The sequence below is a fragment of the Trachemys scripta genome, chromosome 6 (genome assembly GCF_013100865.1).
Source record: "Trachemys scripta elegans isolate TJP31775 chromosome 6, CAS_Tse_1.0, whole genome shotgun sequence".
In the NCBI taxonomy this organism is placed as follows: domain Eukaryota; kingdom Metazoa; phylum Chordata; order Testudines; family Emydidae; genus Trachemys; species Trachemys scripta.
In genome coordinates, this window is record NC_048303.1 from 13,492,619 (window position 1) to 13,519,286 (window position 26,668).

The following is a 26,668-nucleotide window of genomic DNA, read 5'->3' on the forward strand; positions in this document are numbered from 1 at the left end:
CCTATCCAACCCCCCCGTTCCCCATCCCCTGACCGCCCCCCCCCAGAACCTCCACCCTATCCAACTGCCCCCTGCTCACTATCCCCTGACTGCCCCACGGGACTCCCTGACCCTTATCCAACCCCCCCCCCGCTCCTCACCCCCTTATCATACTGCTCAGAGCACCAGGACTGGCAGCCGCACCGCCTGGCTGGAGCCAGCCACGCCATGGCGCAGTCTAGAACACTGGGGCAAGCTGGTGGCTCTCGCAGCCACGCTGCCTGGCAGGAGCTCACAGCCCCACCGCCCAGAGCACTGGCGGCATAGCGAGCTCAGACTGAACCCTCCGCCAGCTAGCTGTCTCCATGTCCCGATTTCAGCTAGACATTGGGAAAACTGAGTGAATGAGTTGTCAGTCTGACAACACAGATGCAGAGCGGAGCATCAACAGCATACTGATGACTCTCCAACCCAAACTTCTCACTGTCTTCCCAAGCTGTTTCACATTCACCGAACAGAGGGGAGAGCGAAGCCCACGAGATGGATGAACAGTGGTCCTGGCTTTCCAAGAGAGAGAAAAGAATGAAGACACTCATGTACAACTCCTACCTATCTCTGCCCAGGTTTGCAAGTGGGTCAACAAAAGCTCAAGATCAAGGTTATTGAAGGCTGCTGTCAGATCTAAAAAGAATCAGCACAGACACCTGATCTATGTCCATCACTGGAGGCAGATGGTCAACTAATGAAACCAGCACAGCCTGTGCATCCTACCCAAGGGCAAAGCTCAGGGTGTAAAGGATCGGGGAATACACTCGACTCTAAAAGGTGCCAGAGCTGCCTTGCTGCAACCTTCTGAATAATCTTTCCAGAGCAAAGCAACTGGGCAATAACTGGAAAGAAGCGTGTGATTATGGTTTGAGCATTGGCTTTCTAAACCCAGGGTTGTGAGTTCAATCCTTCAGGGGGTCAATTCTAGCTTTTTTTGGGGGGGAGGGATAGCTCAGTGGTTTGAGCATTTGCCTGCTAAACCCAGGGTTGTGAGTTCAATCCTTGAGGGGGCCACTTAGGGAACTGGGGTAAAAATCTGTCTGGGGATTGGTCCTGCTTTGAGCAGGGGGTTGGACTAGATGACCTCCTGAGGTCCCTTCCAACCCTGATATTCTATGATTCTATGATTCTATTCTACTACAGGACCTGGGGGTGTAGGGTTTAGTAGGACAGTAGAACCAAAAGCGCTATGGTTCTTTCTTGCTGTAGTTTGGCCGAACAAGTCTACTTGCAAGAAAATGTTATGGTTCTTCCCCACGTTAGTTTATCTGTCTGGGAGTGTTTGCAAGAGAAAACATCCCCCCCCCTTACTTTAAAGGAGGAGGAATGAGAAAGAGACATGGCCTCAGAGGAGGTGGGTACTAAAAATATAGTCCAGATATTGATTCTGAATGAAAACAGTTTGCCAGTGATGTAATAATGCTAATCTTTTTTTCCATGCTGTGTTGTAGCCGTGTTGGCCCCAGGACATTAGAGAGACAAGGTGAATGAAGTAATATCTTTTATTGGACCCAACTTCTCGTGGTGAAAGAGACCAGCTTTCAACTTACACTGAAGAGCTCTGTGTAAGCTCGAAAGCTTGTCCCTCTCACCAACACAAGTTGGTCCAATAAAAGATATTACCTCACCCACCTTGTGTCTCTAATATTTTTTCCACTCTTTCTGATATCTGAAAGAAATTCCTCCAACAGATGCACATTAACGATTTATGCACAAGTTTCAGACACCTCAGGCATTAATCATAAGTCTAGGAAGGCAGGAAAAAAAATCTCCATAAAACGAAGACTTTTTAAACCTCTTAAACTGGCATAAAGGAAAAGTAAATCAAATTATGCAATTCTCATGAAGGAAAGAGAGACTATAAATATTTGAGAAATAAATTAATGGGGGAAAACCACTAGAGAAGAGAGAGAGAGAGCATAGCTCTGTTACAACATGGCACCAGCTGCCAAGGGGATGCGACGGGAAAGTAGCACTCAGAACCAGCTACGAGTAATGCTTTCTTTGCAAATGGAGCCCTTTTTAGCAGAAAAGATGTGTGCTACATGCAAAGTTGGGTAAAATGCCAGTGACCTATATTTTTGTTTCTCCAGCTCTTTCAATTTGGAGCTGGTTGCTCCCAGGTCAGCCCACCTATGGGAATAAGAAGTACTTTTGCTGCAGGAGTTTATGCTTCCTGTCACAATTTTGTATAAAACTGTTGCTTCTTGCTTTTAGCAGGAACTGTAGCCCTTTTTAGACAGAAATGTCACCAATGTGTTAACTGACTGAGATGTTACAAAGCTTGACAGCACAGGGTAGAAGTGTTAGACATAAATTATGACTTCGTAAAATGGGGCGAATGTTTGCTAGTCTTAGGTCAATTCTCAAACTATGGCTCAGAGAATCAGTGGTCCATGGACTCATTCCTTATTGGTCTGCACATATAAAGAAGCAATTAGAGGATTAGGATTTTGGGAGAGTAGGTGGGTCCAGGAGAGGATTTCTTTTTAAATTAACAGATCCACAGATTTGAAAAGTTAGAGAATGATTTTCATAGGTAAAAGCTGCTCCATACAGTTGCCAGCTCACATTTCCATGTTGCTAACCAGGGGTGGCTCTATGTATTTTGCCGCCCCAAGCACGGCAGTGAGGCAGCCTTCGGCGGCGTGGCTGCGGGAGGTCCGCCGATCCCGCGCCTGCGGCGTACCCGCCGCTGAATTGCCGCCGAAGCCGCGGGACCGGCGGACCTCCTGCAGGCATGCCGCTGAAGGCAGCCTGACTGCTGCCCTCATGGCGACCGGCAGGCCTCCTCCCACGGCTTGCCACCCCAGGCATACGTTTGCTGCGCTGGTGCCTGGAGCTGCCCCTGTTGCTAACCACACAGTGTTTTCCTTTATGCAAACAGAAAAGCAGCAATTGCATAACATCAATACCAAAACAAGGTTCTAAGGAGCTGCATTTTATACAGAAGTATGTTAGTTTTAGACTAAACCTTAAAAAATACACCTCTACCCCGATATAACGCTGTTCTCGGGAGCCAAAAAAAGGTTACCGTGTTATAGGTGAAACCGTGTTATATTGAACTTGCTTTGATCCGCCGGAGTGCGCAGCCCCGCCCCCCTGGAGCACTGCTTTACTGCGTTATATCCGAATTTGTGTTATATTGGTCGCGTTATATCGGGGTAGAGGTGTATTTTGAAACTAGCATTACTATCCATACAAACAAAACTGCATTAAAAGACAGTTATTAAGGTTACAGAGGGAAGAAACTCTAAAGTTAGAAATTTACAAAATTAAGGTTGCCCTCTTGCAACTTGTGCTTGAGTTAAAGTGACAGGAGTTTGCAACCTCATGTTAGTTTTGTGACCCCCAAAACAATGGGAGAGATTGACACAGCTTGAACCTGCAAAGTTTGTCCATCCCTAGTTACAATTTTATTTTGTGATAATAGCTCAAGTGACTTAAAACTATTGTAGATGTATTTAACCAACAACAGTTGGAAGAACTCTGGGGTGGGGATTTGAGGTACCGGTCATACTTCCATCTTGAGCTTTGCAGAGATACTAATAAAGCACAGTAGGTATCTACTGACAACACACTATGTCCAGTGAGTGTAAATGCAGCCCCATTGCTTTAGTCACTGATAATTGGGCTGGTCAAAGTACCAGAGAATGGTACTGTAGGCAGTTGTGTTTATAGAGGGGATAGACAATAGATCTTTTCCATTTCTAATTTCTGTTTCTCTGCTTGAACCTGGGGAGATAATGTAAATGGTACAAATGGGTACTATGTGGTCTCTGGAACTTAGTGTGTGACCTTCTATACTTTGTTAATAAACACTTTCTCAGATCTTCTGAGAGTCTTTCCATGTTTGTCCAGGAACTAGGGAGAGGAGAAGGATCCAAAATTGAATTTCTCCACTAAAAGAATTTGTTTTTGACACAACGTCTCCAAGGATGAACTAGTTGAGCAGGGTAAGCCAAGGAAGAGTTGTACTGAAAACGAGTTTGCTCGACAGTCAATACATGCATAAGCACTCCAACACAAACCTAGTCACACAAGAACAAGAAGATACAAATCTTCTCTAAAGGAAATACTATGAAAATGCCCATGCAAAGGGGAATGTAGCTGGTTTACTGTCAGTGAAGAGAAACACATGTTTTGCCTGAAAGAGGAGAGCAGACCGCTTGTACAATAGACTCTGAGCAACAATCCACCCTGCAAAACATTTTCACTCACATATTATACAGCAAGGCCAAAAAGCACTGGTGTCACCATCCAGTGTAAGGAAGTGCTCTCATTTCCTGCCAGGTTTACTTAATGCATCCTTAGAGCTAAACAAATAAAAATGTCATCACCATTACAGTAAACCTCTGCAATTCATATGAAAACAGTCGCTTAGATGTCAACAGAAATGTTGACTAAACTGCACTCTCCTGCACAACATCCAGGTGCAAGTGGTAAGAAGAGCCAGATAACCTTATCTCAGCTTGTATCTGCTAGGCAGAGAGCTGGGGCAGGAGGATTGTGGGTGGATAGCTCAAGATTCTGTTGTGGGGGGACAGGAGAGGATGACTCTGTAGCTGAGAGGTCACAGGGAGACTGGGTTGGACCAAAGCTTCTGATGAACAGCTGACTTTGCAGCTGGGTTCAATGCTACCAATGTGATAGGTGCCTTAGCTATATGAGAGAGATCGATTCAGAGTTGGGGAGAGTGAGTGTTTGGAGTTAAAAACCACATCAGTGCAGCTAGGGAAGGAGACACGCATGTGGATTCACAATTGCTGCTGATCAAGTTACCCCAAATGCAGTATATGGATGGACCAATGTGCACCTGAAGATCTTTTGATGTGCAAGAGGAGAGTCAAGCTGGGAGGCTTGTAGTGACAAGAAGCTCCCCCCGCATCTTAACCATGCCTGCATTTGCCACTCGGCTCTCACATAGATAAAATCAGTGGCACAGCAGATGGCATATGCCAGTGAGGCGGCATTCCCTAGGAACATCTGCCATCACTCTGACTGCTGGAAGCTACAACTAGTCCAGAGAGTAGAGAGTAAGCTGCAGAGTGCCTTCAAACTGCCACACAATATCAGTCTTTAATGGCCAGAATGAGTGAAGAGAGGCTTTGGTTTATTACCCATGTCAGATGGATTTACTTAGGCTGTTTGAGCCATTCAAAAGGTTATTAGCACCGAACGCATGAAAATAATCTCTCATTCCAAAATTCTTTACCTTCAGACTGTTGTAGGCTAGATCTGTATCACGGTCTGAATCCATTTCATTCTTCGTTTCAATTACCTGGATGGATTAAAAGACAAACAGATATTTGACAGCTGCCTAGAGAAATAGGCCGGTTTTCCAACTCAGGCAATCTGACTTTGACTGCAGTTCTGGGTCACCTCCAGTATTTGTTGTTGGCTGGTGTTAAAGCGCAACCAAAGAAAGCAACTACCCTAAATTGTGTATGGTAAACAGACATTAGGTGAAACGCAAAGGTCAAGGAGGAATATAATAGGGGAAAATGTACAGGGAAAAAGATAAGAAGTGTAACCATCCTTCCTTTCCCCCATACCAAGACTGTATTCAGACTAAAACCTTGTCTACACTAGAACTTATGTCGCTCAGGGCATGAACAATCCACACCCCTGAGTGACGTAAGTTATACTGACCTAAGCACTGGTGTAGACAACGCTATGTCAGCAGGAGAGCCTCTTCTGGGAGGCGAAGTAGTTAAGCCGATGGGACAGCTCTCTACAACAGCAACACAGCTGCATCGGTGCAGCACTTCTAGTGTAGATGCAGCCTCTGTGCCTGAGGGCTGGGATCTAATTTATGTCTGAAGGTTCGTCACTTTTTTGGGTGCTATATAAATAATATCAAAATATGTTTTAAAGAAAGGAAATGATGGAATTTAGATTGGATACTGGCATCTTCCCCAACTTCTTTTGGAGTTTTCCCAAAAACGTACTACTAGCAAATGAGATCGTACTTAAATCCATTGCATTATGCAAGTCTTGCCGTAAGTAACGTACAGTTCTTGTAGCTCAGAGACTCATAAAACCAAAACCACATTTTACAGCAAAAATTATGGTTTCGGCTCATTTCCCCACATGGCCCTGCCAGATGGCCCAACGCATCAGGGTCAAGAACATAACAAGTGGCTTGAAGCACACAAATGTAATGTTTAAACTTACATTACATTAGAAAATACCATGCACATGGGGCCTAATGTTATTTCCTTAAATTCATCTCAAGGTCAACTGAAGGTGGCAGAACAGAATAGTTCTCCACTCCGTCATGCTCAGACTATCAACTTCCATTCTCCTGCCTTTCCATTGAGGGAAGAGATAGCACTGAAATGCAATTCCTTACAGGCACACTCGTCCACTGTTCTAGGATTAACAAGTAACTAGAGATATGACTACATTGCAAAGAAAAACCCACGGGGCTAAGTCTCAGAGTCCAGGTCAACAGGCTTGGGTTCGCACTGTGAGGCTAAAAATAGCCGTGTAGACATTCAGGCTCAGGGTGCGGCTTTGGCTCTGAGTCCCTCCTCCCTCATAAGGTTTCAGAGCCTGGGCCCTAGTCTGAACCCGAACGTCTACACTGCTGTTTTTAGCCCTTACCCCAAACCCCGAGAGTCAACTGACCCACGCTCTGAGATGCAGCACCACAGGTTTTTCTTTGCAGTGTAGACATACCTAAGTCTTTATTTTACAAAGACTCAGGTGACAATGATTTTTTTTTTTAATTACTCATCCTCCTCCCACTCCAGAGCAGCCAGAGTCACTCAGACAGAGGAGTAGGCCCAATAACCCTTAACTCTGTGAAATGCACAGGGTGTACCGGCCCTGGAGGTCCCAGTGCAACAAGCAGATGTAGAGTGAAGCTGCTACCAACCACAATACACTCGGACACTATAACTTTCTTTCAAAGCCAGCAGAGCCTAATAAAGAAGCAGGAGCTAAGGCTTATCAGGCGGTTTGGCTTCTTTAGGTTTTTTGAGGGATCTCAACTGCAGAAAATGTCAACTGCTGAAAGGACAGGATTTAAAACTGCTGTGAGGCTCCCTATAACCACTACCTAGCTAACTCTTACTCGGTCCTGACCCAAGTGCAAGCAGGTCAGTAGTGCCAGACATTCTTGATTTTTACTTTCCTCCTCCCTCCCTATTTCTGTTCCCATGCAGGGTCAAACTGCTCTTTCATCAACAGAAGCAATTACCACCAAAAACTGATCAACTCCCAGAAATGAAACCATCAGTTAATTCCTTGCACCAAACCTCATCATTGAATCACTAAATGTTTTTGTGCACTGAGCCTGTTTGATGGAGAAATCCCCATATCCAGTTGGGATCACTAAGATTTGCAATTCTTGGACATTTTATTCCATGAATGGATGGGTCAGGCTTCATCTGGGTCAAAACATGGGCTGAGAGGAAGATAAAAGAGAAGCTCATTTTCCTATGCCTATCACCCTCTGCATACATTATAGATATCTGAAAGGGGACACAAGGTTCTGGAGACTGGGACAAAAGAGGTAACAACACTGATATCCAGAAATGTCATATTCTGCTGGTTGTTTTCCAGAGAGGATGAGGGACTTTGAATATATTTCAAAACCAAACATTTCCATCAAGGAGCACGTACAGCGGGGGCTGAGTTTGCTACCTCTGTAATGCTACCATAGAATTAAAATTTAAATGCAAAAAGAAGCACCGAAGAACTGGCAGCACTGACAGAAATGCTATTTTTGACTTTCCCTCTTCTTCTGTTGGGCAGTGAGGAACAGTGACAGCTTGACTCAAATCACATTGAGTCCAAACTGAAAACTGATCTGGAATTAGTCATGCCCCAGAGCAGGAGTGGGCCTACTGAGGGGTGAACCTCGACAAGGACCCTAATCTTGGAAATATAGTTAGAAATGGACAAAACTATGAATGCTTCAGAACCTTGACCAGTTGGAATGAACCCTACTAAAAATGTATGGGGAGATTTTAGGGGGGTAAAACATTCAGGGTTTTGGCTCATTTGTAGTTAACTCCTTAAGAGACACAGGTCAGCTTCAGAAAGATTTAAAAATATGAGGTGAGCAATTTATGGCATATTGGGAGGAACCTTGTTTTTTAAATCTCTATCAATGAATGGAGATTATTTGTTAAAAGCAGTTGTGCATCTCCTATGTTGTGTTCCTGCAGTCACCAGATGGAATAATTTTATTGATGTTCAATAGAAGTATCTGGCTACAGTGAATTAGAGATGATTGATATCACTTTAGTTGACTTTGCTACTGCTTTTATAAATGGACACATGGATCTCCTGCTTAAGAGAAATAAAGGAATAAATACCTGAAAAACATGCATTAAAACAGATAAAAAAAATAACTTTTTTTTATGAAACCAAGAACTGTAATAACTAGGCATTTTATATTCAGCTGCTGTTGCCGAATACTGTGTACTGTACTATGCAGCTGTATAATGAGTATATATATATATATATATATATATATCTTCTCATAGAAAGAATCACTATAATTCAAACAAAAATACCACCTATCATAATGGGCTCTGAAATATCTAATTCGCAGAGGTTACTTCTCCCGAAGAAAGGGAAAATACACAGGTTGCCATGAAAAGTTGACCTATATTAACAGTTATCACAGCGGTATTTGTGAAAGCACAGCTATTCTCTATCAGAAGGACAAACTGCTGTCTCAGATACCACTGTGTGGGTTAGTACTTGTGGGTAAATATTGACCGTTTAGATGACTGTACTAATAAGGCCCAAAATATAGGAAGCTATTTTTTTTTGTTTGTAAAGCAACTCAGACATTCTGCACAGTGATGTTGGAGGAATAAACTCTGCTAGTCACTATACCTCTATTGCTGTTTTGTAGTTTATTATCTGAGGACTGGCCTACACTTAAAAATGAGATCAACCTAGCTAAGTTGCTCAGGGCTGTAAAAATTTCTAGCCTCAAGCTCTGTAGTTAGGTTGACAGAAGAATTCTTCTGGCTGCCCCTGGTGTAGATGCGGCTAGGTTGACAGAAGAATTCTTCTAGCTGCCACGCCTCTTGGAGAGATGGATTAACTACATCAATGGAAAATCCCCTTCTGTCAATGTAGGACGCGTCTATACTATATCACTACAGTGGCACAGCTGCAGCTGTGTCACTGTAGCGGCTGTAGTGCAGACATGCCCTTAGAGCTGGCAAGGGCTGTAATACTATATAACTATTACTGGACTCAGTCTTGAAAATATGGAGCTATAAAATACCCAGTTTGGGGCACAGACCTACCTTGTGTCTGTAAAATGCCTACCACACTTGAGAGTACTATAGTCAACATTTCCCCTTTTTCATTCCTAAAGTTGAACTCCTAAATTCACATATAGGCACATAAATAGTCTGGTTTTCAAAGGTGTTAAGTATTGAAACCAACAAGAATGAAGGGCACTTAGCACTTTGAAAATCAAGTCACTTACTTATGTGACTTCATATACATTTAGATGCATGGCCTCAGATATCCACATTTGAAAGCAGTGGCCCATGTTAGTAACAAGAACAGAGTGTTATGGTCTCATGTTTGTAAGACTCATACGTGTATGAATAGACAGTGCCTTGATTTGCCTTCTATTATTCAGGCTGCCTTTTCACTTGCTGGTCTCAGATATTAAAACTGAGTTCACAGCTAACATTTCCCATAGGGATAGTAAACAGGATCAATGGTATATTGAATTCATTACACTCGAGGCCAACAGCCATTGCAGGGTCAATTGTCTCTGGGGTGGGATAAATCATTCCAACATTGATTTTACATTTCATTGATTTCAAAGCCATTGCTCATGTGGAGGAAGGTGGCAATAAAATAAAATGACATTGTTACTCATGGATGAATAGAGTGATGTATATATTTAGAGAGAATGAATTACTTTGCTGGGTCGACTTTATATTCTGTAAGGAAATGGATGTATCTGATAGTACAGGCACCCACCTGTTCTAGGAGATCAAATGACTCAGGCAGGCTAAGCTAGCAGAGATGTGTGAGACTCTTCTCTCTGGATATTTGTCCCTTTGAACCTCTAAATTAGTCTCTGATTAGGTTAAACTTTGAGGAAAGAACTTTCCTCCTTTTTGCTCAGGGTGGCATCGAGGCAGGATATGAGCTCTTTTGTAGTTAGAGTGTGGAGATTACATTTAAGGAAGCTCATGAATAAGCAGTAAAACTTCCGTTTATCCATTCAGATACATTCCAATTCCTCCAAGATTGATCATATTTTTGAACCTCGTAGCTCTTACATAGTATCTTGGGGAAATGCAAATCTGAGATGGATCATGAGCTGCGGATGTGTGTCTGAGTGGCCTAAACATCATGTTCTAGAGAGGAAGGATGGTCCATTGGTTCAGGTGTTAGCCTGGGGAGCCGGGTTCATTTCCCTGCTCCACCAAAGACTTCCTGTTTGACCTTGAGCAAGTAATTTAGTCTCTCCATGCCTCAGCTCTTCATCTGTAAAATGGGGATACTACTTCACTTTTTCACTGAGATGTTGTATAGATGAATACATTAAAGATTGCGAGGCTCTCAGATACTATGATAATACGGGTTTCAGAGTAGCAGCCGCGTTAATCTGTATCCGCAAAAAGAACAGGAATACTTGTGGCACCTTAGAGACTAACAAATTTATTGGAGCATAAGCTTTCGTGCATCCGAAGAAGTGGGCTGTAGCCCACGGAAGCTTATGCTCCAATAAATTTGTTAGTCTCTAAGGTGCCACAAGTACTCCTGTTCTTCTTAGGATAATATGGCCATATTAGTACCTATGATGTCTACAAGACAGATACTTGTTCTAAATTCTTTGAATCTTTAGAACCACTGGTTTCAATGCTGACAAAGTTAATTCATCTCTTTACCTGCTGAGACAGATAAACAGAATACATGCTTCGCTGTTGGATGATATCTTAAACTAGGCATGGACAATAAAAGTATTTTCATAAGACTAGGGGTTGCTCAGGTGCTGTTAGCTAAAAATTTCACCTTGCTCACTACTGTAAATAGTATTGTGCAACTGTAAACTACAGGGATGCTGTCCTCCATTCTGGAAGTGGCTGCCTGGCCTCCATCCTCTACCTCAGAAGAGGCTGCATTTCAGTGCTTCTGTATGCGTCTACAAATCTGTAGATCCCTTTGGGGTCCTTTATGATGAAAGCTGCTATATAACATCCAATATCTTGACTGGGAATTATACATGTTAGGGTTGGAAAGTATAATTTGGTCATCCAGTACAGCTTTCTGTAAGAGGATTATTCATATATATCTTCCCATCTATGCAGCCACTCTCAACTCAAATGCTTCTAATGACTTTGTCATAAACCATCTCATCAGGCAAAACCGTTCTGTTGGCTGATTGTCCTTAACTGCCAGAAAGGTTTTTCTCCTCATTTCCAAGATCAATTTGACCTTTCTTAACTGAAGGCCATTGCACCCAAATCTTAAATCACACACTGCATGCCCTAAGGCACTCAAGGAAAGCCAACTAGGATATGAAATTTAATATTAAAATCAATAAAAGGGCATCTTTTACCTGGGATTTCTTTTTCTCCAGCTGGGTTTGTAGTTTCTTTCTCTCCTGTTCAAGCTCCCTCACTCGCTTTTGTAGCTTCAGGAAGAGAGTCATATCCATGGCTGCTTTATCCAAACCAACATCCTACATGGGCGGGAGAGAGAGAGAGAGAGAGAGAGAGAGAGAGAGAAATTTTATCAGCCCAAAAACATTAGTGAATAGAGCTGGGGGAATAACAGATTTTTTGGTTCACAGACAACTTCAAAAAATTAAAAAAAACAACAACTGTTTTGGGTCTGACCAAAACTAAAACTTTCAAAAGAAGAAGTCAAAACAAAAATTTAGTTTGGGGCCAAACAAAAATCTTAAATGAAAACATTTTCAATTTTGAGCTTTTAAAAATGTTTATTTTTTTTAAAACAAGAAAACGTCTAAATGAAAATTCATTTCAAACCGAAAAAATAACAGTGTTAAATTTTTTTTTCCCCAAAGACTTGGATACCCATTGCCCCCAAAACAATTTGGCAAAACTGATACGTATTTGCAAAAAACTTTGTTGTCACTGAATCTGTATTTTTCTCTGAAAAAAGTTTTGGTTAAAAAATGTCTCCCAGCTGATGTGGTGAATGCTCCACTCAGTAACAGTATGTGGACTATGCACTGCTCTGTACGTTCATGTCACCTTCCAATACTTAACACAAGAGTTTCAAAAAGTTTCCACATTTTGAAAGACCAGTATTAATATTTAATATTAAAGGCATACGTTATATTAAGTTTCCAATCATAAATAGGTTATAAAGGGTCAATGAATGGTTAATGGGCATTTTAATAAATTAATCAATTGTTATATAGTTCACCGAGTCAATATGTTGCTTATAGCCATGACTTATATCCATCTATAAAACTCTCTACTGATTGGCTTAAAATCATCTAGGAGACATACTAATGTATGTAACAGGCTTAAAACATACATTAATCTTTTATTAACACTTCATACGTTACTTGTAGATGGAGCTTTAATACTGAGGTGTGACCAACACTGAGGTTTTGGTATTGTCTAGAGACCCCAATCCATTGTACTTACATAGTGGAGGCTTTCATCAGTGGTTCTCAGAAGGCTTGATAGATATCAAAAAGCCTCATGACAGCCAGGTGAGGTAGGTAAGGGATTATACAGATGGGGAAGCTGCAGCATTTAGTGATGACATGACTTGCTCAAAGTTACAGACTAGAAAATGGAACCCAAAGCATCCCAGGCCTTTATTCTAGCAAAGAGTGTATTTTATACTCCAACTTAAATATGAAGTGTATTGTTTATATAACTGATCTGTGCCACTGTTAGCAGGGAGTAAGCAAAATATACTTCCCCCTCCTCCAATAATTCTTCACTTCCTTGCTCAAGTCAGATATTTAACTAGGACATTTCCTTCTATATTGAGATATTTGAAATTGTTCTTATAGAGAGGATATATTGGCTGGCAAGGATTTGTAAAAAAACAAAGAAAGAAAACTGTTCTTTAGGAGGTTTATAATGTAATTTGGTATCCTTTGGAATGAAAGATGCTATAGAAATGTAACCTTACAATCAGTATTGATAGTCAGTCATAATAATGTTTAATGTTTTGTGGATGTTTCCATATTCACCAGGATGCACCCTACACATCAATTAATTATGTTTAAATGGTGTTTAAGGGCCTGATCCTGCACTGAGTTCTTAGTAGTGCTCTATGCAGGATCAGGGTCTTAAGATTTCCCTCTCATACAATTAACAAGAATCATTCATAGCATGAAAAAAGAAGCAATTCTCACTAGTCACATTTCATACTCAAAGCCGTACTCTTTCTCTACGGGCTCCATTTAGAGTGAGCCACATATTGATTATTCCCTCTTGACTAGCCAGAATCAGACAGAGCCCCTTAGCCAGTCTGACTTATAGTACCTCCACTTGTTGTATTGCATCCTCTGTGTCTCCTATCTCAGATGTAGAGACTGATGGACAATTGGAATCAGACTCTAGACTGCTCTGGTTAGATGGGTTCCTTCTGTGTCCTGGGGTCTGCTGTTCAAAAAAAAGAGATAATAGAGTGATTTAGTAGAAAAGACACTGTACTAAGGATTATGTAAACTAAGTATTTATAAAACACCTAATAGATAAGGTCCCTGTCCCAAAAAATCATGTACACTTATGGCACTTTCTACTTAAAATAACGGGTCCATATTATTCATCAAGTCAAAGTACTGTGTTCAGGACTTTTCAAAACATAGAGGGAGAGACAGCTCCTTATCCAAAGTTCTTACAGTTTAAGTAGCTGGACAAGACAATGCAGACACAATATATCTGCTGGTCAAAAGAAGGATTCATCATAAAGCGGTTTACTTTAAAAAATATTTTTCGATATTAAGATGACTGTCATAAGAGGGTCAACCATTTGCTTGTTTTTGGGCTTCGTTTTCTGGTTCTTGTGCACTGGTGCACATTACGACAGGGGGACATTTAATCAAAATGTAGTTTAAAACAACAAAACACAAACACACCCAACTCCATTCACATATATATAAATAAACAACCACAACCAACAACTTAAAAAGTGTCTATGCACCAGACACCAATTTTCTCATGTATTCTTGGAAGCTACTTTAACACATCCAAGCCTGGCTACCCGTGATTTGTGAAGTTTGGACACACACATCTGGGTTTGGAGCCTAATATTTATCACAATATCCTTATGGTTTTCTTTTAAAATGTTCAGCCTTTGAACTGGATGACAGCATCCCTTAATAACTAATTATCAATGAGGCTATTGCTAAAACTCTAGCAAGGCTGAATCTAAAACTTAGACTTTTATATTTATAACGCCACAATGATTTTCTTAGAATTGAAAAACAGAGTATATCTGTGATACTGAAATAGAGAAAAGATAAACAGATTTTTGCCTTGCTGTTCATAAGGAATCTGTAAATGCGTGACCAAGTGGCTACAGAAAACCATGTATTTCCAGAAGAAGTTGCTCTTGGTCTAATATCAATGCATAACTTCCCCCTCAAAAATATCAACACAAATGAGTTCTAGAATAGCATTGCTGTCATCCAATGAACTCAGTTGCATTATCCAGTTACCAATAATACACACAGGACATCAGAGGGCAGGGGTAATGTAAAAAGCCTCTTCCATTACCTTTATAATAGTCATCTCATCCCTCAAATTGTCATATCTCTGCTCCAGCCTTGAATACTCCTTTACCAGGTTCTGATAACGAGATCGCTCCTCTTCCAGCTCCTTCTTCGTCAGGAGATTTTCCTTGACAGTGGTTTGGGCAAATTCATCTTTAAAAGATACATATTGAACTGTGATGTTCAGTTCTGAATTGATTTCTTACAGGCAACTGCAATATGATTTATAGTTCAACAAAATGCTCTCTGCTAAGAGACTTTTTTGTAGTCTTGCACTCTTATTTAGTGAATACACTGTAACAAATCTGTGGCCAGCTAGGAATTTCATGGTTGTCACTACACTGCACAGAACAGCTATTTGGAACTTCATGGATACAGGTAGAATAGATCTCCAATACTCCTGCTCCAAAACCAGAGGTCTCTACCAGTTGAGTAAAGGATAATCTCCTTTAGCTATTAGAAATACGTCTCTGATGCGCAAACGAGCAGTGTGATTCTATCCAATAGAGGGCAGTGGTGCATACATATAAGCCATATTACTCTATGGAAATACCTGATTTACCGATGTTGGATGTCAAGTGGGAAATCTATGCAATCATACTATTGCATACTGTTGATGACTACAAAGAGGTAACCAAACTAGAGGTGATGGGGGAAGAGAGAAAGAATCCCTAATACAGAGTTCTGGTAGTGCAGGATTACTCTGTACAACACAGTCTTTGCTATCTGTACTTCCCAAAAATGTTAATCCTTTCCTACTGCACAGAATACCATGGACATTTTAAAATAGTTTATTTTTGCATGTGAATTTATTAATTTAAAAGAACTCTATTCTGAAACAAAATTTGTTTCCCCCTGTTATTTGAAGAAGAAAAAAAAATTAAAACTGGTAAGTCAAATTACCATTTATTTTTTATTTAGCCAAACATTAAATTAACATTTAAATTAAAACAACAACAACTAAACTAACTTTTCTCAAGCTTTTACATAGTGGAAACATTCACTCACAGATAGGGAACATTTGTGGCAAGTTTCACTTTGCAAGGGATTATGGGCCTGCTCCTGAAATCAATGGTTTGAACGGTGTAGGATAGAACCTCATAATAACAATCCTACATTGGAAAGGAGATGGACTGGGTGACCTAATAGAACTTTCCATTTCTACAATAATCTTCAGAAAATAAGGGTGGGATGTGTAAAAGTGCTCAGGGTCAGCCTAGCTCTTCTCCCGTTCAATGGACATGTTCTCATTTACTGCAATGGGAGCTGAGCTGAGACTCTCAGTAATTCTTTTTTTAAAAAATTTGAAATTTCATCCAAATTTCAAAATTTGAAAAATTCCAAGCAGCTCTAATGTTTCTAATATTAATGCTCTCTCAACACTAGTTATATCTGTGCTTAAAGATACCACTCTAAAGAGGGTAAATGGTCAGTGCGCTGGGTTCAAATCTCAGTCTGCTCTAAATAGAGGTCAACATTTCCAAATATGGATGTATCTAAAGTTAAATATTAACCAAGTAGTTCAGGTGCCTAAATAAGTGGACTGATTTTCAAGAGTGCTGTGCACTCGGCGATTCCTGTCTACTTCAACAGGAGATTCTGGGTGCTCAGCACTTGAAAAAAATCAAGTGTCTTGTTTAGGTTTTAGGAGTTTAATTTTTGAAAATCGAAGTCCTGGGATAGCTGGCAGTCAGTCAGGACTGAAGTGCCTGGACAGGGGTCCACTGGGAAGCTTCCACAGAGCCTGGCATGCATTATGTCTAATGCTAGTTAGTGCCTGCCGAAAGGCACTCAAAAATTCACCTCTAATTGAAGCCAATATATTTTGCTATGTTAAGCTGAATAGAGTCTGATAATAAGCACAATACATGCAAGGGTGGAATGTATGACTTTCATGTCCTGGGACTTTCCAGATTGTTTCCCTCTGTAGTTCTCTCACAATCTAAATCTCTGCTTTAAAATTTCACTTCATTCTGTCACATTCAAGACGCCATTCATCATTGTCCAAATATTACTGTTTGAACATCTCTGCTTCTAGGCTCCCATCTGTCAGCATTAAAGGGTCGTCCCCCCATCACAGTCATCCTGATAAAATTCTAAGATGTAATTGAATGGAAAACCCCTTTAGGTACTATATTCCGTGTTTAATCCCTCCCTGATTAAATCAGGTTCATGTCTTGTCTTATCCCCTGGCAGTACAGAGAGAATAGAACTGTTGAATAACAACAAACATTGTCAAAGAAATAAAGAATGCTGGAAGATTAGCACATTTCAGTTTATGAGCTATTGCTGGGGCATACGGGAGAAACTAATTTTATGAAAAACACCTTAATCCTTGGTTTATTACAAGTGTTATGAAGCTATAAACCATTCTTCTTACCTTCAGACTGACATAGGATTCTGTTGTTAAGCTCCTCTTTTTCCTGTTTCAAAAGAGCATTCTCCTCTTCTAGGTCTGATACGCGCTAAGGAAGAAACAAGGCAAAGTAATACCTCTTGTAGTGTAGGCCAGCTCAAGGTCAGGCTCTCTTCAGGGGAATAAGTTTTTCACACACACACAGGTTTTTTGGTTGTTTTTTTTGGTTGGTTAGTTTCTTGTTTGTTTGTTTTTTTAAACCAAACAGGGTTTTTTTTCTCCTTGCCATTTTGGAGCTATTCTCACTGCATCAGGAGCATGAATGGTAAAAAAGATATTAACTGCAACTGAAGGGTGTTTATTTTCAAAGTAAATTGTCCCATAGACACTAGTGTTTACTGCAAAACCTCAATGCAAAAAAGGTCAAGTTGGCAAATTATATCTATTTCTTTGAATAGGAACACAATACATACTAGTCACAGGGCTCCAATAGTTGATTATGTCATCCAAATACTGAGAAGCCCATGCTCAAAATTAAGTACTGAAGATCTATACCTCTCTCAAAAATTACAACATTGACTTTGTTACAATATTCTGAAATTGATCCTTCTACTTCACAGTATCACAAAACAGGCATTTGCTAGGTATAGATTTCTATGGCAGCGCAAATGCCATTTGCAGGTGTTACAATTACAGGACTGGGAATGTGAAAGAAAACAACACCATGACGTGTTAGAGACAAAGTATCAATGCTGCAGCTGTGAAAGGGTTCAGAAAGGTGAAAAGGAACAGAGAAAAGGAACAAACAGAGGAGAAAAAGTACACCATTGTTCTGAATATTCTAAAAAGAACGAAAAAAAAAAGTGATGTACAATATAAATGAAACCAGAATGCTATACAGGATTGGATAGCCAACTGTCCAAGCAGATGTGTTACCAGCTATAACAGCATTTCAGCGCACCTGCCAATTAACAGGGGATTTACAGGCAAAATAAAGAGAAAGAAAATGTTCTCAGACAAAAAAGACTACGCGGAAGATTTAAATTTTCCAGGTGATGTGTCTGTCTAGGTCGTTATACTGTGCTTATCACCAGGGTATGTAAGTGACTGACAAACAAAATACTACATATTTCAAATCTTTTTAAACTCTGAAATTTTATGTTTATACCCACTCATTGAATTTTATACTCCGATTATATGCACTCTGTGATAAGAACAGTTTTACTCTGTTTTTACAGGACCTAGCAAATTGGTTCCAATCCTGATCAGGGCCTCTAGATGTTACCGTAGTACAAAGAGGTAATAAATCATAATAATTCCTCCTCCTCCTCCAACAGTAACTGACAGATAGTTGATGACTGCACTGACTGAGCATTAACAGCCCCTATTAAACATGGAAGTTATAAGAAATGCTATTTAAAACATGAGACAAAGTAAAACTAAATATCATGTAGGACACACCAACTCCTGGAGTGAAACTAGTAGCATTACGCTACCTACTAAATCTATTTATCCTTGGTACTGTTAATTTATTCAATAGTATTAGTTTAGACAAGTCAAAACATGAAAACATTATATTAAGAAGTGTGACGTATTGCTCTGTTTAAGTTGAACACTTCTACTGTTGCCAGGAAGGAGAGAACAAAACAACACAGTATTCCAATATAATGTTATTCGCTAGGTCTCTGCAGTTGCAGTTCATAGCATGACCATCATAATTTAGAAAATAGCTGCCCAGAACATATGGGGATCTTGAGCTGCCTGAAGAAAACCAGCACCATACTACAGCATAATAAAGGTTTTTCCACTGTCCAAGCAAGAATAATGACACGATCCTGCTAAAACCCATGTATCTTTAGTGGCAGCCTAATTGATTTGTTCATATTGAATTCCTCAGTTTTCTGGGAAGGCAGAATAAATTGAGATATTTTATTAAAAAAAATGGTTACCAAAATTGTTAGTGGAAGTAAAAGCAGAGAGAACATTCTAATGCAACCAGAAATTCAACCTGCTTTGCACTATGGTGTTCAAGCACAGTAACTTACAAATCTTGTATAATGATCTATTCACAAGCTATCACTATCCACATCCAGCTCTCTGCTATGTCTCCATGCATAACAGGTTTGCATCATAGAATTGTAGGACTGGAAGGGATCTCGAGATGTCATCTAGTCCAGTTCCCTGCACTCACAGCAGGACTAAGTATTATCTAGACCATCCCTGACAGGTGTTTGTCTAACCTGCTCTTAAAAATCTCCAAAAATGATGGAAATTACACAACTTCCCTCTGCAATTTAGTCCAGAGCTTAACTACCCTGACAGGAAGTTTTTCCTAATGTCCAACTTAAACCGCCCTTGCTGCAATTTAAGCCCATTGCTCCTTGTCCTATCCTCAGAGGTTAAAGAAAACAATTTTTCTCCCTCCTTCTTGTAACAACCTTTCATGTACTTGAAAACTGTTACCAGGTCCCCTCTCAGGCCTTGGCTACACTTACCAGCTAGTTCGACGGCTGGAAATCGAAGTTCTGGGTTCGACTTATCGCGTCTAGTCTGGACGCGATAAGTCGAACCCGGAAGTGCTTGCCGTCGACTGCGGTACTCCAGCTCGGCGAGAGGAGTACCGCGGAGTCGACGGGGGAGCCTGCCTGCCGCGTGTGGACCAAGGTAAGTTCGAACTAAGGTACTTCGACTTCAGCTACGTTATTCACGTAGCTGAAGTTGCGTACCTTAGTTCGAATTGGGGGGGGTAGTGTAGACCAAGCCTTAGTCTTCTTTTCTCCAGACTGAACAAACCCAATTTTTTCAATCTTTCCTCAGAGGTCAAATTTTCTAGACCTTCAATCATTTTTGTTGCTCCTCTCTGGACTTTCTCCAATTTGTTCACATTTTTCCAGAAATGTGGCACCCAGCACTGGACACAATACTCCAGTTGAGGCCTAATCAGTGTGGAGAAGGGCGGAAGAATTACTTCTAGTGTCTTGCTTACAACACTCCTGCTAATACATCACAGAACGATGTTCTCTGTTTTGCCAGTGGTACACTGTCGATCATATTTAGCTTGTGATTCACTATAACCCCCCCAGATCCTTTTCCGCAGTACTCCTTCCTAGGCAGTCATTTCCCATTTTGTATGTGTGCAACTCATTGTTCCTTTCTAAGTGGAGTACTTTGCATTTGTCCTTATCGAATTTCATCCTATTTACTTCAAACTATTTCTCAAGTTTGTCCAGCTCATTTTGAATTTTAATCCAATCCTCCAAAGCACTTGCAACCCCTCCCACCTTGGTATCATCTGCAAACTTTAAAAGTATATTCCCTATGCCATTATCTAAATCATTGATGAAGATATTGAACAGAACAGGACCCAGAACTGATCACTGAGGAACCCCACTTGATATGCCCTTCCAGTTTCACTGTGAACCACTGATAACTACTCTGAGAATGGTTTCCCAACTAGTTATGCACCCACCTACAAGTAGCTCCATCTAGGTTGTATTTCCCTAGTTTGTTTATGAGAAGGCCATGCGAGACATTATCGAAAGCCTTACTAAAATCAAGATATACCAGATCTACCACTTCCCCCCCTCATCCACAAGACTTGTTACCCTGTCAAAGGAAGCTATCAGATTGGTTTGACACAATTTGTTCTTGAGAAATCCATGCTGACTGTTACCTATCTCCTTATTATCTTCTAGATGGTTGCAAACTGATTTCCTAATTATGTGCTCTATTATCTTTCTGTGTACGGACGTTAATGGATACTGCTGCAGACTAGAGAGAGAGACAGAGATAAAATAAAGAAAAGCCTTTTTCTAAACCATGCAGAATTACTAATGACTGTCTGAGCTGGATGAATATATGATTATGCTGTACCAGAATATGAACTTGAGTTTCATATATTTAAAATATTTTATTTTAAATCTTCGGATGTATAAATGGGAATATCAGCTAGGAGTAGAGAGGTTATTTTACCTCTGTATTTAGCAACGGTGTGACCTCTGCTGGAATAATGTGTCCAGTTCTGATGTTCACACTTCAAGAAAGATGTTGATAAACTGGAGAGGGTTCAGAAAAGAGCCATGAGAATGATTAAAGGATTGGATAATATACCTTATAAGTGCTAGATTGGAGGAGCTCAGGCTACTTAGTTTAACAAGGAGAAGGTTAAGGGGTGATTTGATCAGTCTATAAGTACCTTGATGGGGAACTGAAATGTGTTAAGAGGGCTATTCAGTCTAGCAGACAAAGTGTAAAAAGATCCAACAACTGGAAGCTGAAACATGAATTAGTTCAGGGAAGATCTATGGTCTGTGTTATGCAGGAGGTCAGAGTAGATTATCACAAATGCTATTATTCTATGAATTTATGAAAAACTAAGTATTTCTACTTTGAGAACTGGAGCATGTTTTAGTTTTAACTACACATTTTTACAGGACACTAGTATCCAGTGCCATACCTGACAAAAAACAAATGGAGAAAGAACTCCAATTTCTGCTACAGAACAGATTGTATGGTAGAGCCTTACATTAAATACCTTTAAAGCTAACGGAGTGAAAAATATTTCCCAAAGGCTAAAGTACTATGTATGTGCCCTTTCTGAAAGTAACCCACAAACACTGGGAATGGAAAAATAGAGATTTCGCAGCCTCAGGCCCAACTTTGATTGGAGAAAGAAAAGAATAGTATAGAATAGAAACAAAAAGAAATATCCTTAGCTAGAAGCTATCCTTTATCCTTGATAAACCCTAAATTAAAGCTCTTTTATATCAGACCTAATGGATTTTGTTTATTGCTTTCTTATTTCCATATGAAAGAGAAATGGGAACTTATCAACATTCACATTTCAGAGAAACGTGGTGAGAACAGAAAGGTCCATTTAATGCAGGTATAGATAAGTAGAGCATGTTATTCAGCAGCAATGCTGCAGAAATTCCTTCTCCAGTTGGAAGTCTCCATCTTCAACACATTTCCTTTTGGGCCAGATTTCAAGAGAGGTCAGCTCACATTTGCCTACATGAAGTGGCTGGATTTTCTGAAGCACTCAGCATTCAGCAGCTCCCATTGAGAACTGTCTATTTTACCTATTTGCATGGTGGGGGCTGTTGGGTGCTGAGCAGTTTTGAAGATCTGGTCCTTATTTGGGAGCTGTTTTGAAATCTGGCCCCAATTGTGAGTGCTGAGCACTTTTGAAAGACTGATCCTTTAGACTGGCAAAAGATGTTAGGATTGTCCTAAAAAAAACCCCAAAAACTTTGCTAGCTGGTGAGAATCCTCACAACTCACCAAATAACTCTGTTACGAATCTCTTGAAATCCATAAAGAACTGTTTCTAAGTATTCACACCAGAAAAGGAAAAGGAGATGCTCATCCTATAAATGAGAAGAATTATCCTAAAGGTAGGAAGATGGCAGAGAAAAGCAGAAAGAGTAAGACTTAAGAACAGATTTTGCAGTTAAATTGGAACCAAAATGGACTTGATCATGTCGGCAGCTGTCACAAGTCCAAGACAGCAAAGGACACATCAACTTGATCTAACTGAAAAAAATGTTCTCAGGTGATTTTTGTGCTAAAATCTAAAGAGAATGCATTTCTGCCTTTCTCACCATGTTTCCATAATATTGCTATGGGGAAAGCTTAGGGCTTGATGACCTAAGGAAATGGACTGGAATAGCAATTTGGAATATTCCAGAATAGCTTCCTTTGCGGACACTCTATTCCGAAACGAAAGTCACTTTATTCCACACGATAGCTTTTCTGCAGTAACTATTCCTGTTAATTTCCCTGTACCTACGAGCCGTTAGTCGTAGAGTTTTGATGATTTACTATGAGAGCCACATTATCAAATCACTCAAACAGCCAAAGCTTTACAATTAAACCCAGAGGATGCTTAGTACAAGCACGCTTTCTTCACATTCAATCCCAACATGGAAACCAGCCTGAATGTCTACATAGCCATTTGACAGCCCCAAGCCTAACTCAGCTGACTTGGGCCAACCACAGATGTTTGCTGTGTAGACGTACCCTTAAGGCTAGTGTCTGCTCACACTAGTGCTTTTCTTGTACAAAGGCTCGATATTGCCATTTTATATAACTTCAATTTCAAGAAAGATGGATTGCTCAGGTGTATTGACAAACCGAGGCAGAAAGGAAGTTCTGCCTCTAGTGCAATATACTGATTCAAATCCAGCTAAGCTGGTAGTACTGAGAGTTGTTAGAAATGGCAGGCTGATTGCTTATGGGAAGTGATTTGGCAATCTCAATCAAGTTCCTAGTGCACAGGTACCCACAACACAAAACCACCATGATCAGCATCATCAGCAGTCTCACAGCCACAGATTGAATGGTCCTGTGCAACGAACAAGCCCTCACTCCCAACACTGTGTCAGAACATGATAGTATCCTTTAAACAGTTTTGTGTGCCCACTAATGGTGCTCTCTGTGCCCTATGTTTTAGAAGCCACCAGAAACCAGTCAAAGCAGCCGTACATATGTGGCTAGGCCTTGCATGTTTGTGTAGTTAGCGAACACAGTTATTTGGGACCCAACTGTGCCCACATGGTTTCTTCATAGTTATTGTTGTGCAAAGTTGACCAGATACAAACACCATCCTAACACCGTATGCCCAGGCCATGGCTAAGGCACAGAGGCAGGGAAGCTTGAACTGCCACTTGCTCTCCACATTGTGTGGATAAGCAGTGGACTTCATGTAGTGAAAGGATGAAAAAGCAGGACTTTCAAAAGCCCCTGAAGGAGTCTGATGCCTTACTCCCACTGAAAGTCCCATAGGTGCTTTTGAAAATCTCACCCTTAGATTCTTAACAAAAACATCTGCCTCTGATTGCCTGAAAAAAAAGGCCTACCCTCCATGGTGCCTTCACACCACATGGAGGGCACGCGATAAACACAACACATACCTTTCGGAGTAGATCTTTCTCCTTATCATAGGTGTCTTCAATAATCTTCCTTTCACTGTGGGATTTCTCGAGCTCCAGCCTGAGGCTCTCAATCTCTTTTTTCAAGTTTACAAGCTGGTTGGTATCCCCCCGATTCTGCCGATATTGCTCCAGCTCCTTCTTCAGCTTTTCCACATCAGTGGAATAGGCAGAGAGCTGTTCATTCAGGTGCCTGTATTCTTTGTTCTGCAAGCCACAACCCAGGAAAAAGAAAAGGATTACGTGAGCAGGACCAATTGCAAAAGCAACAGATAGAAAAATCCTGAATGTGGTAGGTAATACATTTTAAATAGTAGATGTCAGTGCGCATATATGCTCCCCTTTCCTAATTAATAAAGCAGACATAAGCCAAACCCAATTTAAAATGACAACAGGAAAACTTAATAGTAATATTTCTGTAACAATTATATACGCATTTATTTACTTTGTTAAACTAGAAATAAATGCAAATAATGTTTGTTACTTCTTGTAACAGAAACAGTAAACTACATTTTTATTACACCTTCAAAATAAGCAGCGTTGCTTAATGCAATTGGTTTGCAGTATTTTATGCTGCAGTTTATCTTTTTCTTCTCAGTACTTATGCCTTCAGGATCCTGCTGTGACAATGAACTGTAACGTAATTGCAGGCTTGAGCACAAGCTCTATGCCTCATCTATGGGATGCAGTGGTTCAATAGGCCTTTTCACTCGCTCGGATTTTTTTTTTTTTAACCTGTCACCAATTGCTCACTTAAGTAGCTTCCTCTAAAGAGTTTGAGATCTGAAAATTCACCGCCCCTTGGTTGATGCTTGTGGCTCAAATCAAAGTTAATGGGAATCACATATCGTACAATTCCCTTGATTATTATTACAGTCAACCGCACAAAAGAATTTCTCTTTCTTCCCCTGAAAATTCACAAATCACAGCAGCATGTCCTCTTAGGTGAAAAGTCTATCAAATATCATTACTAGTATTACAAAGCCATCTCCCTGGGTACAGTTGCTTATGATAAATAAGGTTATTTAAAAACTCTTCCTCTTTTCTTTTGCTTTTTTTAAAGTGACCTGCAAAGGATTTTTAAAAACTGGGTTTATGCCCTTTTTTGCATCTTTTGCTGTATTAACAAAACCTGAAAGATTTTTTTTTGTTTTTTAAACAGTTTGTCTCTGGTTGAGTTTTACTTGGTCTTCCCTGGCTTTGCTGGAGGATGTGTTGATGGGTAGGGGGCATCTCAAGATGTATAGTATGAGCTCACACACCTTGACAAGGGTGCTTCAGTTAACTCTCATAATTTGGTGCTTTTGTCAAAGATTTAGCTCCTGGAGTCAGGGGAGTACAGGAGAATCCCAGCTTTCATTTTAATCAATTAAAGTTTCTAGCCCATGTGACAGAGAAAAGCTTGAAAATGTGACGCCTAAAGGCTCAAAAGCCAGAAGGCAAAAACAAAGAAGCCACAAATGTATTATTTTTAAAGTCTCATGATTTTGGGAGGCCCAGATTCATGAATTTTGAATGCTTGGGGTTGGCAATGCTATGAAAGGATCAGGGTATTAAATCTTTAACAATTATCTCCTATGCCAAAAAATGGTCATTAGTCACTGAAGTTAAATAGATGTTAACAAAAAACAAACACGAAGGCTGCAGCCCTGGCCACAATGAAGTCAATGGCCATTTCCAAAGAGGTCCATTTAGAAGTAAAAGTTATGCTTTGGCGGTGAAGAACTGCAACACATTCTCGCCAGCTCATGAAACTCTGACACTTCCTCCTCTGTAAAGGCACTTGTGACCACTGTCTGCTCTCTTAATACTAAGTAAAGTTTTCTGCATGAGCTCCAAAGATAAGATTTTGGATCTGTCAGGTGATAGACATCGTTTCAATACCCATTAAGAATCAGGGCACTTTTTAGTCACAGAGACAAAAGAACATTCACCTTCCCAAAAGCAGCAAAGCCACATGCATCTAGCATTGGTTGTCTGAAGCATAAGTCACCTGCACAGTACCAAAGCAAACCCCTCTGAAAACCAACGAGGTGTGTGCATGCATGTAAAGCTATGCAGATTCACAGTGCGCTTCTTTGGTAACAGTCTCATAGGGGAGAGTCACAGGCAGCTACTTTATATGTATGTTTCATCGCCTTTTTAGGACACACAACATGGAAGCATAAATGGCTAAAATAATAGGCCTGATGTGATGAAATGAGGTACCTGGGGGTAAAGTACGTTGTAGGAGGCCACCATCACAATGGACAAGAGTCACGATAACTAGATAGGCACTAAATTAAAATTTGGGTAAAAGGCTGCTTGAGAGGCTCATGTGACCCTTCCAAAACAGTAATAAATGGTGATCCCTCGTCTTTCCTGAATGGAGAGCTCGGAATGACTTGCTGGAGAGAAAGCAGTGAGGATTAGAGGGTACTAATTCTTCCCTCTGAAAGGTGCATAAGGTACAAAATCTAACTTCATCAAAAAGAGAAACTCCAACAAGAGATTTGGAGGAGCGCTGGACGAATAACTGATTTTTCAGTTCATCGGCGGTTCTAAAAAATAATAATAAAAACAATTGGTTTGACCTGAACTGAATCTGGAAAATTTCAGAATTTTTCAGCAAATTGACAAAGTGCATTTTGGGTCAAAGAG

The 26,668-nt window shown here is 40.4% G+C and overlaps 1 protein-coding gene across 1 annotated transcript in view; it reads right to left on the reverse strand.

The window, feature by feature from the left end:
- MYO5B (myosin VB) overlaps nt 1–26,668 on the reverse strand; it is a 395,508-nt gene that overhangs the window by 52,127 nt on the left and 316,713 nt on the right. Inside the window, exons 21-26 of the mRNA XM_034774043.1 lie at nt 24,011–24,235; nt 17,121–17,205; nt 14,745–14,893; nt 13,509–13,628; nt 11,591–11,713; nt 5,167–5,308 (exon numbers count right to left, since the gene is read on the reverse strand). Of these exons, the coding sequence (XP_034629934.1) occupies nt 5,167–5,308; nt 11,591–11,713; nt 13,509–13,628; nt 14,745–14,893; nt 17,121–17,205; nt 24,011–24,235 (844 nt within the window). The remainder of the gene's footprint in view (nt 1–5,166; nt 5,309–11,590; nt 11,714–13,508; nt 13,629–14,744; nt 14,894–17,120; nt 17,206–24,010; nt 24,236–26,668) is intronic.